This window comes from Lontra canadensis, unplaced genomic scaffold (genome assembly GCF_010015895.1).
Source record: "Lontra canadensis isolate GAN:19392208 unplaced genomic scaffold, GSC_riverotter_1.0 scaffold19, whole genome shotgun sequence".
NCBI lineage: Eukaryota > Metazoa > Chordata > Mammalia > Carnivora > Mustelidae > Lontra > Lontra canadensis.
In genome coordinates, this window is record NW_022631013.1 from 20,121,998 (window position 1) to 20,137,483 (window position 15,486).

A 15,486-nucleotide genomic window follows, 5' to 3' on the forward strand; every position below is an offset into this window, starting at 1 on the left:
AAAAAAAAACATAAAAAACAGGTCTTCTCTGAAACAGTCACAAAGGACCTTACGCTTAGACTCAAAGGCAAACCCAACTCAATCTTTCCCCTTTGACCCTTTGGGAAAAGTCCCAGAGGTTTAAAAGAACAGGATACCACTGAGCTAAATTACCTCTCAAACTCCCAGCCAGCCCTATGTTTCTACAAAAAAAAACAAAGTTATGTTATCCAGGGAAAATGTTCACATTCCAAAAGCACGAGTGTCTGAAGCTTCTCCACGAGGCAGGCCTACTCACCAGGATGGGCTTCAGGATGTCCATGTTGGAACGAAGCACTTGCTCTGCTGCATCTAGTTTCTCCCTTGGCAAGCTGCAAAGCTTGGAAAGTTCTTGTTCATCAAGCTGAATCACCTCCTCCAATTCTGATCCACTGCACAGATCGGTCAGATGTAACTGGTAGCCTTGCAAAAATACCTGGAAGCATTTTATGCAAAGAAAGACAAGCAAAACTGGGTTACAAAGAAGGGAGGCAGGGTCAAGACAGCTTTGAAGAATGGACACTGTCACAATAGTGCAATGCATCAGATCTCTTTATGGACCTTTGGAATGTATCAAGGCACAATTTGATAGGAAACCTAAAATCTGAATGTTGTATTTGGCTCATCAACTCCCACACTCTTGTCCTTATGAAAGGAAATCCTGAGTCCAAATCTTTTTCTCAAAAGAATGGGACACATAATTCAGGAAATAGGAATTGCAAGTCTAAACTCCTGAAACCATTTTAATTATTTTATTAGAGAAAAACATTCTCATTATTTTGGAACTTGTGATATGTTAAACGGGGGTTGGGTTGAATTATGGGGACAAAAAAGCATTCATACTATTTACTTACAGGGATAGATATTTCACAGATGCGGAAAACTATGTTGAAGCAATTTTAGAATTTGGAACTCTTCATTTTATCTGCCCCAGAGCAGAGTATGAGAAAGCCAAGCCTCTCATGAAAAGGCCTCATTAAAGGCCAACTGTAAATCATTCTTATGCATTCATTATACCAGACCCCCTAGAGAGCCTCTCCTTGGCCATATTTTGTCTACTTAATTAGCTTTCCTGGGCCTAACAGACGGCACCTCTTTATACATGGTCCTTCCTGCCCATGAGACAGCAAATTCAGTAAGAGGGGCTTGCTTTTCTTGCTCACATTAAGTCCATAATACTGAAACATTATCAACAGTAAATACCTGTGGAATTAACGGATGGTGCAGATTCTGCATTACTCCATTATTACCTCCCACTGTTAGTTTAAATTAGTGTGGCTTGACCTCCTTGCAGTACAACCTAGTGTGAGTGATGGACCAAAGCCGCTCCAGGCCTGTGTAGCTTTCTAACACTGCAGAGCATTGGGCCTGCCACGGTTTCCATGAAGTTTTCACCTACTACTAGACATGCAAGTGCCCTTCAGTTTTACTCCTTTCCCCAAGTAGTCCTTGCTGTTAGCCTACCTTCGGTATCTGGGTCTGAGAGCATGGATTACAGAGAGACCCTAAAACCACGCAAGGACAACCTCCACACTTAGGATGCCCCTCATTTTAAACTGATCTGATATGGCAGATACAAAATTGGCAGGGAGAAATGGAAATTGTGCTAAATGCAACTGTTTTCATAAGCCTGCTGTCTTTGGCCCATCTCCCAACCATACAACTGGTAAATACAAGGCATATTTTCCTAGTTTCATAAGGGCAAAGCAGTAAGCACATTTTTCTAATTTTAAAAATTCTACATCATGTAAAGCAAAGATCTTATTTTCAGGCATAAACATTTCCACTACTTCTGCTTACTATAAAGATAAGCTAGTGTGTAGACGTGAGACAGGGTAAAGAAGCAGGGCCCTTTTCTGCCAAAGAATAAACTTGGGAAGCTTCTCAGAAAATCGATAACCATACAACCTGGGTCTGTTACTCACTGCACAGGAGCTCTATGATATTTAATTATGCCAAAGGAAGTTTTCTAAGAATCTACAATTAAAATTCTATATAAACACCAATATTACTTCCTGGTTTTACAAATTAAGGGAAAAACATTTTTTTCTCCTTATATAATTTTCTTATCCATCCTTAAAAGAAGCATTAAGTTTTTAAAATCTCCTGTCTTGGGTTTTATAGACAGCTGCTCTGTTCAATAATCCTCAACTCTGGTTATGGTCTGAGAATTGTGAAAATTTTTTAAAAAATGCTTAATTCATCTTAACTTAAATTCACTTCCCCCCTTTCTAGTGGGAAGGTATCAACAAATGCCAGTTGACAGGCAGGAAATCAGTTTATTTCAACCAGCTGGTCCACGACCCCAGGTTGCACATTCCACTCTCTGAATGGTTTGGCAATGCCAGCCTGAGCAGAGAAGTAAAAATGGGTAAGCTGAACTTGAGCTAATAACCTCCTTCAGCACCATAACCAAAACAGGGGCTTATTCATTTCTTTCCAGACACTCTTAAACAATATAACTTCCATCAGCCCCACTGAGGAAGCTGAACATCTCAGCTTACCTTGTGGAGACTGACATTGGCCCCCTGTATTTTGTCCACGGTAGGCCTTGGCAGAGAAAGGTTGTAAGTCAGGAATCCAGAGAAGGTTTCGTTGTCCACCAGGAAATCCTGAAGCTTCAAGCCTGTCGAGAAACGTATTTTATTTTCATTTAATAAGTTAAAAAAAAAAGTCAGGACAATGAGACAATTGGAGAAAACATCTTAATATCGACGGTCTCGTTTTAAACCAGTTGATAACCACAGGCTTCTGGCTGAAACATACAGGAAAATGACATTCAGGGAGCTTTGCCCTACAGGAGAGATGAAAAGTATGATTTCTGTAGATTAATAGAACCAAATTCCAAGTGTGCTCCTAGACTCAAACAGTGTGAACGCTCACACAGCCTTTCCTTCTTTTCAAGGAAAAAGCCAAACTTTTTTTTTTTAAAGATTTTATTTATTTATTTGACAGACAGATCACAAGTAGGCAGAGAAGCAGGCAGAGGGAGAGGAAGGGAAGCAGGCTCCCCACTGAGCAGAGAGCCCGATGCGGGGCTCAATCCCAGGACCCTGAGATCATGACCTGAGCCAAAGGCAGAGGCTTTAACCCACTAAGCCACGCAGGCACCCCAAAAGCCAAAACTTTTAAGTGATCTCACCCATCCCATCTGAGATTTGTGAACTTAACACTACTATTCCTGTCTCCCAAATGCCACCTCAGCTAAACACCGGAGCTACTTAAAGCCTTAGACCCATAAGCCCAGGGAGGCTGATCTTCCTCTTGATGCAGAACAGTGGTTCTCAAACTTGAGTGGACAACAGAATCATCTAAAGGCTTGTTAAAACAGATTTTCTGCCTCCGCCCCCAGAGTTTCTGAATCAGCCAGCCTGGGATGAGGCCAGAGAATCACATTTCCAAGGAGCTCCCAGGTGATGCAGATGATGCTGGTCTGGAAGCCACCCTTTGAGAACCACTGGAGGAGAGTGTTACGCATATCAAAGCACTCTCACAGATGTGATCTCATTTTAATTTCAACCATGGAACACATGATACAAAGCTCCAAAGCCCAGGTCTGCTAGATTTTAAGAAAACACAAGCATATATTTAAAAATCAACCCAACTAAATGACTCGATGGCTGCAGGGTTTCATAAAGAATCTCTTTAAAAATAAACCCTCCAGGTACATTCCAGTGTAGTGAAGCAGAAAGAGCACGGGCCAGAAATCCAGAATTTTAGTCCCTGGAGTTGGAGTCTGTGACTTGTGGTGTCATTTGGGCATTTCATATCCTCTTTCTGAACCTCAGGCTTCTCCAAAATGAGAGGTTTCTGACCAGATGTTAGGTGGGAGTCCCCTCACTCTGAAATGCTACCATATTCCCTGCTCTAGTTCATTTGACTGTCCACTTCTCCTTCTGCCCCTACTCTCTTAATAACCCAACTTCTTTCAATAAAGAGAAAACCAGTCCACCCTTTCCTTGTGACTAGGCAATGCTCATTTGCAAACGGCAGCCCACAGACCCAGGCACTAACAGACCTCTAGGGGGCAAACCTTACAAACCCAATCATTTAACTGAAGCAAAATAGAGGGTTGATCTGAAATGGGGCTACAGTATGAGGCTTAAAGAGGACAGGAATTAATCCTGGGGGTGAAGGGGGGGTCACGTGCATAGATAAAGCAGAAGGAGGGCACAAATGCCCAACCAGACTCTCATCTTTGCTGCCAGATCCAGGCATGTTCTCAAGCAAACTTGAATAATTTAGAGCTATAGAAAGGGTAAGTTAAGCATGATTCACACCTATAAAGAAATGACTGTCTGGTTACACCTGACATACTAACACCTGGTATTCTTCACGACACCTTCAAGAAGCTGTTCCTTGCCCAGTTAGTGTCTCTCCTCAGAAGATGCCCTCCTGCTCATGAACGCCAGCCTGGTGGTGGCCATCACATAGGACACTATACTCTTACTGCAGCACTCACTCCTGCAGTCGCCAAACCTCAAGGCACCTAAGATTCACTTAGGGGGCATACTAAAATGCTGTTTCTTGGGCCCAATTCCCAGAGACTCTGAAATAGTGGATCGGGAGTGGGAGAGGGACATTATGAGAAGGAAAGGAAAAGTGAATTGGAGGAAATCAGAGGGGGAGATGAACCATGACAGACTGTGGACTCTGAGAAACAAATTGAGGGTTTTGGAAGGAAGGGGGTGGAGGGGCTGGGTGAGCCTGGTGGTGGGTATTCAGGAGGGCACATATTACATGGAGCACTGGGTATGGGGCATAAACAATGAATCTTGGAACACTGAAAAACTAAAATTAAATTTTTTAAAAAGTATCCAAAAAAGGAGTCTACATTTTAATAAGCATTCCTTATACTCCTAATCCAGGGAGTCTGGGGACCACACTTTAAGGAATGTTTTTTTAATTTCCATATTATCTCCACTAGACTATGCCTGAGATACAGAATATGTGTATGTGGGTTGGTTGGTTTGTTTTTAAGCAAACAACATGGGGCTTGAACCAACATGGGGCTTGAACTCACAACCCCGAGATCAAGAGCCACATGCTCTACAGACTGAGCCAGTCAGCTGCCCCCAGGATATGTGTTTTATCTTTGTATCCCTGTGCCCAGATCAAAGCCTGGCAAAGAATTACTGGTCATTACAAAGAATGATGGCTAGATCATAAATACCAGGAGGTGAGATCAGGGCTGGGAAGACTCGAGAAGTATCTCAGCAGTATCAGATTTTCTTTCAGTCGAGTAGGACCAAGAAGGGCCCAGAGATATCAGGACAACCCCCAGGCTACAACCCAGGAGTAAACAGGATCCCTGTGTTATATTCCCAGGGACACAAAGTAACAGCCAGCTGTTTACCCCAATCGTAGCTTTCAAGAAGGAAGGTAGGAAACCTGGTGGCTTCAAGTGAAGCCCGGCATGAAAAGCCAGACACTGACCATTGTGGAACAATGGGGGAAAACAACACAATGGGAGTCAGTAGAGCTGGGATCTGTATCCATTTACTTGCCAGGACATTTCACCCAAGCTGTGTCTCCACTGCCTTGCTCTGAAATAAAGACATCTCTGAGCCCCGGCAGAACACACACACGAGTCGGCCCTCCTCAGCCACGGGGACCACAAATTCCTCCCGAGCGTGAAAAGCCGGAGCCGAGCGTGCACACTGTGCTCGGGAACGTCACTACAGCCTCCTCGCTCCATAGTAGGATTGCTGAAGTGTGGGAGGACGACCCAGCCTGCACTTGCAGTGGGTCGAGGTCATGAGCAATACTCTTGAGACCAGCAAGTAGACTCGGTGTGTTTATAAGACTCTTCTGCTAGGTCAACAGGCTCTGAGGACGAGAACAGCTGGGTGTGATCAAACTCAAACCGCCTATCAGTGACACCCCTGGGTGAGACAGAAGAACCAGGAGGCCGACCTAAATGTCAACAGCCCTTGGCAGTGCATGTGCACAGGGTGATGAGATCGCTGGGTGGGGGAGCAGCAGGGCGGGCCAAAGATCCCTGGCTACCAAGGAGTACATTCTGGTCACGTGCGTACCACACACGTGGACCTAGTTTCACGTACCACTGCCAACAGCTACAGCCAGCATGGACAGAGAAAGGCAATGTGAGGCAATGCACTGCTTCTCAACCTTGGCTCTTGTTACACTCGAATAGGCAGTGTTACAACAACTCCAATGCCCAGGCTACAGCCCCCGACATCAAATGAGAACCTCCAGAGCCCACACCCGGGTATCAGAATTTTAGAAACAGTGGAGTGGTACAAAGACCAGGGATGTGGGGCCAGGAAAACCTAACTTTGATGCTAGACTCTGCCATTTATTGACTGTGGCTTTGAGAAATGCATTTTGCCTTCCTGAAACCAACTTTTCTCATCTAAGAGGTAAGGATAACAGTATCACCACCTTCCCAAGATGGGAAGATTGGAGATCACCGTCAGTAAAACATGAATAGTGAAAAACTGGCTCATGGTACATGCTCAAAAAATGGTGATAATTTTTTGATTACTGAGAAGGGTTTCTTTCACTAAACTTTACCAATGTACCAAAGTGAAGTGTAATGAGAAGGCTTAAGAACACAGTTCTTGCCCTCGGGGAACTTTCAAGATTGATAAGCGAGATGAAGAAACAGGTCAGTAAAGGAGGAGGAGGAATGAGGAAGACAGGTCATGCAAGTGACCAAGATGAGGCTTGTCTGTAAGTGCTTGGAAGGAGGGGGGAATTAGCTGAAGCCAAATTCTGGAAAAGGACAAGGGGCCAAAAATCTCTTGAGGTTGTGGCTGGGGCGATCCCTCAGCATGGCAGAGCCAGGACACCCTGTAGTTGTAGTGCTATATTCATACTAGGTGCCCATAAATGTTCTTCAACGAATAAATAAATCAACAAGCAGATAAACATACAGAAGATTCCTCAAAACCTAAGATTTGGGGACTAAAATGGGCGAGGGAAGACAAAGGAGTATAGTGGGGGCCAGAGTGGGGTGGCTTTGTACCTCTGGTCTCCATTTTCTCTATTATATAGCTGGCAGGAAAATGAGTGGAGAAGCCAAGAATATGGAGAAAGTCAAATGTCTAAAACAGCCCTTCTTCCCCCTTTGGCCTAGCTAATTCCTACCTACCCGCCCCCTTTTATTAATGACTTGGTCCATGAGTCATCTCCTCCAGGAAGCCTCCCAGACTTTCCCACCCTCAAGCTGTGTTAGGAGGCTGTCCTTTGTGCTCTAATAGCCTCCTCTGCTTCCCTCAAACAGCACGCAGATGGAGCTACCCTCATCTAGGCACACAGCTTTTTGCCAGAAGAGGGGTACATGGGTATCTGAGTTGGTTAAGCATCTGACTCTTGGTTCCGGCTCAGATCATGATCTCAGGGGTCATGAGATCGAGCCCAGTGTAGGGCTCCGTGCTCAGCATGAAGTCTGCTTGAGATTCTCTCTCTCCTTCTGCTCCCCTGCTCATTCTCTCTCTCTCTCTCTCTCAGATAAATAAATAAACAAATAATTTTTTTTTTTTAAAGTCTCGAGGGCCAGGACTTTGTCATTTCAAAGTACAGTAGTGCCCAGCCCAGAGGAGGCACCAGAGGAGGCACCAGAGGATCCAAATTCAAGTCCTGGCTTTGCTCTTTCCTAAGTGTGGAGCCATGAACCTTGTTTTTCCCCCTTCCTTTATCTCTCTGGGCCTCAGTGTCCTCTGATGTGAAATGGAGCCAACACCACTGACAAGCTGTTGTGAAAACCAAGATCAAGAATGGGAAAGCACTCTTTTCAGAGGGAAAGAGCTGATGACCCTCAAGAGTTTACACCGGAAACTGAGAGGGTGTAGATGCTTGTCACAGAGCATGGTCATCACGGAGCTGGACTGGTAAATTCAACATGAGTCCCCGCTGCCCACAGAGAAGACTCAGAGTCACTATCTATCAAAAGGCCAAGAGAGCTTTCCTGATGCAATCTCTCCAATATGGACCAAAATACCCCACCCTTGCAACTCAGCCTCCTTGGTCCCACCTGGAGGAGCAAACCATGGCCTCTCTATTCCCCAGGCGCTTTGCCTTGTGTGCAGGAAGGTAGGGCAAAGGAAAGAAGAAAAAGAAAAAAAAAAAAAACCAATTCAGGATCTTGGAGTCTAAAGAACAAAATAAGTGAAACGTGTGTTTGTGGGCTGAGCAAGAACAGGGCAGATTCCTCAGTTTCTTGCCAATCCTCTGGGCCAGGCCTCACTGACCAAGCTAAGGAAACACTTCCACTGCGGCCAGGGGAGAGGCCCCGCACCCAGCAAGATGCTTTCTCGGCCACTTAGCATGGCTTCTGCTCCTCTCCCGCCGAGCAGAGGAACGGGAAGGAGGGGGAGGGCCCGAGAGGAGGAGGGAGGGCCAGCAGGAAGGCGGTGGAGGGAAGCCCTCGGCGGAGCCGGCTGGGGTTACTCTCGGTCAGTGCCCTCCAGTCCCCAGCTCAAGTTTCAAGATCCCCATAGTCTCTTTTGTTCAACATGAAAAAGAACCACAGCAATCAGCAGCTTGAGAAGTGGGTGGAGGAGGCAGAAGGGAAAAAAAGACGTAGAAAGTAAGCACATCGGCATCCAAGGCCCAGATACTTTTCTTAAAAGGATCCCAGGAGGGTCTCCCAGCCCTAACCCTGTCAATTGGGCAATGGCCTGGAAGGGACCAGGCTGGATTCTAACTCGTGGCTTTACTCAGCATAAGCTTGTACAGCCGTGCAAACAAAACCTGAAAACATTTCTCTGCTACACAAGGGCTAGTAACAAACACACTCAGGTATTTTTTGTTGTTAGCGTTTTTCTTTTTCTTCCTGATGTTGGGCTCTACTTTATTCTACAAGGATAGCTACCCCCAGCTTCCTTGAGATGGCTGGACCCTCCTCTCTGGGAAGATTGGGGCTTCTCTGGGAATATGGGGGCTCTGGGCAGCAAAGTGAGCTGCTCCCTAGGTGACTCCTTAGGACAGGTGAGAGGGGGCCAGGAGCTTGGGGTGTATACAGCCTCAGAACCTCTCTGCTTTGGGGTTTGGGGTTCCCAACACAGCAGAATTCTTCACTTCAGTGAGGGCTTGCTGAGGGGATAACCTAGGCATAACCAAACAGTCTCAGGTTCTGGAGTCCGGCTAACCTGGTTCAAACCACAGTTCCAGAATTTTCCAGTCATGTAGCCTTGGAGAGATCACTAAGCTCTCTGAGCCTCCATTTTCCTAGAAATGGAGGTTTACCTTTACTAGGAGCCCAGGTTATTTTAAACAAGTTCAAAACAAATGTCGACAAAGTCACAGGTGACAATTATGTGAAGAGGTCTCAAGAGAAACCAGAATATTCAGGGTTATGCTCCCTGAACCCTCCGCGGCAAGTGCCAGGGAAGCTGGAGTCTTCTCCTGAGACCAACAGAAGTACTCTAACCCTATAAAACACATATTCCTTAAAGTATTTTACACATAGGATTAGCTTGTATTAATTCAACAAACTACGGAATGGCTACTAAACCCAAAATACTAGTACTGTGGTTTAAAGGAGCAATATTTCTCAGTGCTCCTTAAAGGCTGGAATAACGAGATGCTCTATGAAGACATGATCCCTGTCCTTGCCAAGAGGAGATGGGGAAAGGATCAGGGGGGCAGACCTGTGAGCCTCCAGCCCTGTCTGCAACTCCACAGTCAGACATTAAAATCAGGGAGTGGAGAGAGACATCTACTGAGGCAGTAGCAGATCCATATCTCACTGAGAAGTGGGCAAGGCAGACTGTTGGTAGCCACTGGAATGAGGACTAAAGTCAGCTGGTAAGAACCCAAAGAGCAACCAGGTCCCCAAAGAACAAGTGCAGACAGTAGCCCCAAGGGGAAAGGGTGATAGGTTCACACTGGCCAGGAGCACTCCTGATGCAGTGTGGGTAACAGGCAGCTGGGCTGGCTTTAGAAGCCCAGCAGAAAATGAAGATAATATGAGATGAAAGATAACAGACATCACGTCGGCCCACGTGAATTCTGGGCCTGAAGAGAGAGAGGTAGAGACAAGAGACAGCATTAGACAAAGTAAGCAAAGAGCTGAAAGCATTGTGCATGGAGAATGCTTAGTGAAGGTCAGGGAGGTGTGAAGGTGGGAGAAGATGCCTGGAAAAGGCAAAGAACAAAGAGAAGGAAGGAGGCCAAAAGTATGAAAAGCACAAAGTCCAGGAACAGGAAAGACTGAATCAAAGAGAAAGAGATGAGAGAAAAAGAGCTGGAAAGAAGAGAGTTTGGGGCATCAGTGCTCACTGTTGAGCTGGTAAATGCAACCAGATACTCCAAACACCAGGCGGCTTGGGATTGTAACTAGCCCTAGGACCACGAGAGGTCTAGGGAACACGGGAGAGGAAAGGAAGATGAGTTTACAATGAAGTAAGGGCTGAGAGGGGATTCTTTCCAGGGCTGAACTAAGGAATAACTGTTAATATATATAATGTATAAATAACTTAGCTTTTCCTTACTTCCAAAACAAATAAAATGTATCAAGATAGGGACAAAGTTGTGATTTGTGGGCAGAGGAAGGTGATTAGCATTTACAGAGCACCAGACTTGTTATATGTATTCTTTTTCTAGAATGCCTAAAACAAGCTTACGAGAAGTGTCATCCCATTTTTCAAATGTGGAAAAAGACCCAGAGGCGTTAATACCCTGCTCAAGGTCAGAGAGCAAGCAAGTGGTAAATTTGAATTCAATCAGCTCTGGGTAAGAAGCTTTGGCTCTTTCTACTTTATGGGGAATTCAATGAATCGCTTTACTCTTTAAAATCATTTCATCACATTTTTGGCATCAAAAAATGGATGATGTCACCCATGCTTCCTGGTATTGGAATAAGGCAACATGACAGCACGGTATGGGGGAAAGATGCTAAGCCTTAGGGTCAAGGCTTTACTCTGTGACCGTAGGCAACAGACATGTCCCTTTTGAGCCTCAGTTTCCTCATCAATAAAATGGAGATAATACCAACCTGCTAATTATGCCTTCAATGTAACAATGTATTAAAATGTAAAATAGTATCATTATTTGCTGCAACTTCATCTGTTAGACGAAGTGTCACTCCAAGATTTTCTTTTGTGCCTCAACACAACAGTGATGAGAGGACAGGAAATGGGAGGCTTTCAGCTAGAAACACACTGGACTTCCAAACTGCTCTTTCCCACCCACAGGGTAAATAAATCTTGTACTGGAAAAGCAAGACACATGAAATACCATTCTTGATGTTAACAATCCAACTTTTTAAAGGCAGTCTGCTGTTGCAGGGTACGTACTGTCCTGTAATTGAGTGTAATTGTATTTTCTATTCTTGTCTGGGTAAAGTTGACCTTTGATTCAATTTAGTTCAAGTAATATTTCAACATAGCAGTGCATCACTGCGTCTACCTGGTTACAGCCTAGCCGGGGCCAGACCCCCAACCTGGATGGAAACCAGCAGCTTAGGCTCCAGGACACAGCCTGGCCATGACAGGTCTGGGAAAACTTCCTCACAGTAGGTCGGAAAGATTCCAAAATATGAAACCCCAGGCCCTAGATTAGAGCTTTCAACAAGTGCATGCAGAACGTGAATTGCAATCATGCAAAGATTTCAAGAAATTTCCAGTCTGATGATATAATGTTGACACATATGTCATCAGATATCCCCAAAAGGTGACTCACAGAGGGCCCACAAGGGCAGAAAACGAAGTGTGGGGCTGCAGCCTCAACTTCGGTGGCTGTCCAGTTGGAAAGAAGGGGTTCGAGCAGGGAAGGAGAAATGGCTGTGAGTCACAGGATGTTCTTTCTAGATGGGTCTTGGGGAACATTCCACCCATGCCTGTTCCCCAGTGAAGCTGGGAAGTGGAGAAAGTCTGGTATTTCTCCCAGAAGCCCTCCTGTCTCCTTGCTGAGGCCAGCCATCCATAGCCTGTTATCCTGTGACCTTGGAAGTTTCTGGCTACCCCAGGGCTGCTCTCTTTAGGATGTAGTAACAGCAAAGTATAAAAGACTGAAGTTCCAGCCCTCTTTCTCCCTTTGCCAGCTATGCTGCTTTAGGCAGGTTACTTCGTTTCTCTGAACTTCAGCTCCTTCTTGCACATAAAAAGGAACAAACTTGGGGCACCTGGGTGGCTCAGTGGGCTAAAGCCTCTGCCTTTGGCTCAGGTCGTGACCTCAGGGTCCTGGGATCCAGCCCTGCATCAGGCTCTCTGCTCCATAGGGAGTCTACTTCCTCCTCTCTCTCTGCCTGCCTCTCCGCCTACTTGTGATCTCTGTCTGTCAAATAAATAAATAAAATCTTAAAAAAAAAAAAAAAAGGAACAAACTCCCCTACCTCCCATGATGATAGTTCCGTGTGGTGAACGAAAGTACAAGCCTGATGCCTCTTACGTGCCAAGCACAGCACTAAATGCTCACTGGTATCTCCATTTTGAGGAAATTGAGACAGAGATGTTATGGAATTATCCAGGGTCACACAGCTGATAAGCAGAAAAGCCAGGATTTGAACCAAGGCTGCCAGCTGCCAAGTGTTCACTTAGCGCTAAATTGTACTACCCAGTGGATGTTTACAAGATAACGGTTTTATATCCTCTTCGCTCAACTCCCTGCTACAGCCAACTACCTTGCCATGTCACGAAAGCCTGCCCTGCCCTCGGGGGATCAGGTTTGACTGACTTCAAAGATCAGAGCAGAATCAAAGGTCCACAGGGTGAGAGCACAGTATTACCAGTAAATCCAACACTCAGAAAGTTAGGCCCCATTTCCCTAAGTAAAATCCAGCATAACCCGAGGACTTATTCCATGGAAATCTTACAGAGCCACATCACAAAGGCCCAAAAAACCAGATTTGCCCCGTGGACATACAGAAAATGGCACCTATGGCATTGACATATAAAATCTAGCTGACAAGACAGAGAAACTCAAGGCCCAGGTCAAGATGTTGGGGTGCACACAGCCCTGCCCTAGACCTCCCCTCCATGCCTGCCGCTTTCCAACTCTCAATCTCCATGATGTGGCATGACTTCCAAAGTGACATCTCCACCCCAGTGACAAAATGGCCAAAGCTCTTCCTTGTTCTTTCCTAGAAAAGTTCTCGTAAGCTTCATTGGGCTCTACATCCCAGACAGAAGGCATTTCAGAAGTCCCTGGGCCAGGCGCAGTGGGGGGCCAGTTGTCATCTTAGTCCTCATTGGGAGGTGCTGAGATAAGTCCTCCAGGCCACAGCAAAAAGCCACATAGGCCAGGCAATACCCAACTCCAGGGAGTGTAATTCTCAGGGGGAGTGTCATTCACATGGATGGCAGTATACATGGCACCCACACAACTGCGTGACTTGCCAGCCCTGTGTATACAGCTTGAAAGCCGTCTCTCAACTGTCCCACCTACCCGTACTGGCCTGATTCAGCGGGTCCAGAAGATGATCTTCTGAAGTCCCACAGAACACCTACCCAGCTTCTGTTAGAAACCAGTAGGGTGGCTGTAATTTGGGACAGGGCCTGACCCCTGGAGAGCTAAGGTCTTGGCTAAGGATGGAAGTTGCTGAGTCTCTTACACAGGGGAGGCTGGGGATCTGGTATCCAGCCACACCATAGAACCTTCCCCCGTCACCCGTAATCCTCTCCACTGGGCCGGTCAGAGCTGAGAAAGAGAACTTCCACGGCACCTCCATAAGCACAGGAATTGTCCTGGAGCAGATAAGCCATGATGAGGCTGAGGGAGCAGCCACGGGCTAAAGCAGTGAACAGTGGAGGAGCTGGGAACTTCTTACAGGGATGTGAGGATGGCCCACCCAGGAAGCCAAGACTCGGCCCCAGGATGTACACTTCCCAGCTTCCAGCCAAGCAGGAAGCACTGATGGTGCTTGGTATAAACTCAAGATCAGCCTGGGCTGGGCCTTGGGGCCATTTACAGATGAAGGAGTGTGCATAGTGGAAATTCCAGGATTTGGGGAATGAATGAGACACTGGGGTAAAGTGGATATATGAGCAGAATTATTGAGGAGGAAGTAGGAAGAGCCCGGTGGTGTGTAGCACTAACCAATGCATTTAAATAGCTGAAAAGGAAATAAGTAGAAAAGACAGAGCGGAAACATAAGGACATCTTCTCCAGCCCACTCCTGATCTGAGTGCCACCAGCCCCACTGGGGAGGCCTTGGCTCTGGTCAGTCAGCTAGTCACCCCATCTGAGTCTCCTGGATTCACCAAAGAGATGTAGGAGGGCTGGGGTGGTGACAGAGCCTGAGGAGAAGGGCCAGGAGGGAGGCTAAAAAAGATGGCACTTCTTCCTGTCTCCACAAGGCCTCTGGCAAGAGCAGATGCAGGTCTGTGAGGCCTGAGCCCGACACGATTTGAGAGGCTCTCTCTATGAAAAAGAGTATTTTTTAAAAATCCTACTGAGACACTTTCTGATAGCTAAGATCTCTCCCAGGGCCTTTGAAGGGACTGAGGAGGGTGAACCTTCCTTAGCTTCTCAGTAAATCCACTTCCAGCCTCCAGGCTCAAGGCAGCATGTCCTAGAATGTTCTGGGGTGAACCTTGTGGAAGAAAGCAAGCTGAGACTATTTGAAGAACCTTTGTCATTATTATTTAGCCTGATTGACTTGGGTTCACACAAATTACACATGCTGGGATTTTACACCTTTCCAAGCACTTCACTTGATCCTTAAAATACTCTGTGAAGGAGAAAGGGCAGGTATTTTTTCTCACTTTTACTCCACAAAGATCCCCTGATTGCTTACCACATACTGGCTACTATGCTAATGCTTGGGATAGAGCCATGAATAAGGCCCCATCCTACCTTCGAGAACTACAGTCTAGGGGATAGCTCACATCACTGGCTAGTCCCAGCTGATCCCCCCCACCCCTTGCAAGAACTGACCAAGTTTCCAAGAAGAAACATTTTCAGGTTGTTTTGCCAAAGTTCCAATTTCAAGGCAAGGAAAGCTGAGGCCCAGAGAGGTTGAACAAATTGGTAAAACCAAACAGTCCACCAGGAACAGAAGAGAGATGAGACAACTCAGATTTATCGTGTGTCAGTTGTGCTGTGCCCCACTATTAGCCATCCGCAGATGTCATCTGATCTCATGTTCAATGACCCTTGGGTAATCTCTATTTTCTAGGTATCCTGAGGGTCAGAGATAATCTAAACATGCTCAAGGTTCATAGATAATGAGGGTTAGAGCCTGAATTTGTTCCCAAAATTAATCTTCACACAAAGCCCCAAATTCTTTCTCTTATACCAGCCTTTTCCAATTCTCCATTATTTACAAACTGCTCTCACAAGTTTTACCATATGCACAGAAAACAATGTATTCTTTAAATTAACTTTTTCCATTTAACATCCTCCTAAGCGATACTACCCAGGAAGTTGCAATTTGATAGGGGTTAAAATGAAAAGCTCTCATCTATATACTTCTTGAAATAATCTCAGATAGGACATCAAACACACTCAGAGAAACACTCTTCCTTGCCAGTCTGCATCTCAGAGACAGAATCTACACCT

General features: G+C 45.8%; 1 protein-coding gene across 3 annotated transcripts in view; it reads right to left on the reverse strand.

Annotated features, from left to right (window-relative positions):
- ABCA1 (ATP binding cassette subfamily A member 1) overlaps nt 1-15,486 on the reverse strand; it is a 125,352-nt gene that overhangs the window by 70,790 nt on the left and 39,076 nt on the right. For all 3 annotated transcript variants that reach the window (XM_032860758.1, XM_032860760.1, XM_032860759.1), the window contains exons 6-7: nt 2,523-2,644; nt 278-454 (exon numbers count right to left, since the gene is read on the reverse strand). In XM_032860758.1, coding sequence (XP_032716649.1) covers nt 278-454; nt 2,523-2,644 — 299 coding nt within the window. The remainder of the gene's footprint in view (nt 1-277; nt 455-2,522; nt 2,645-15,486) is intronic.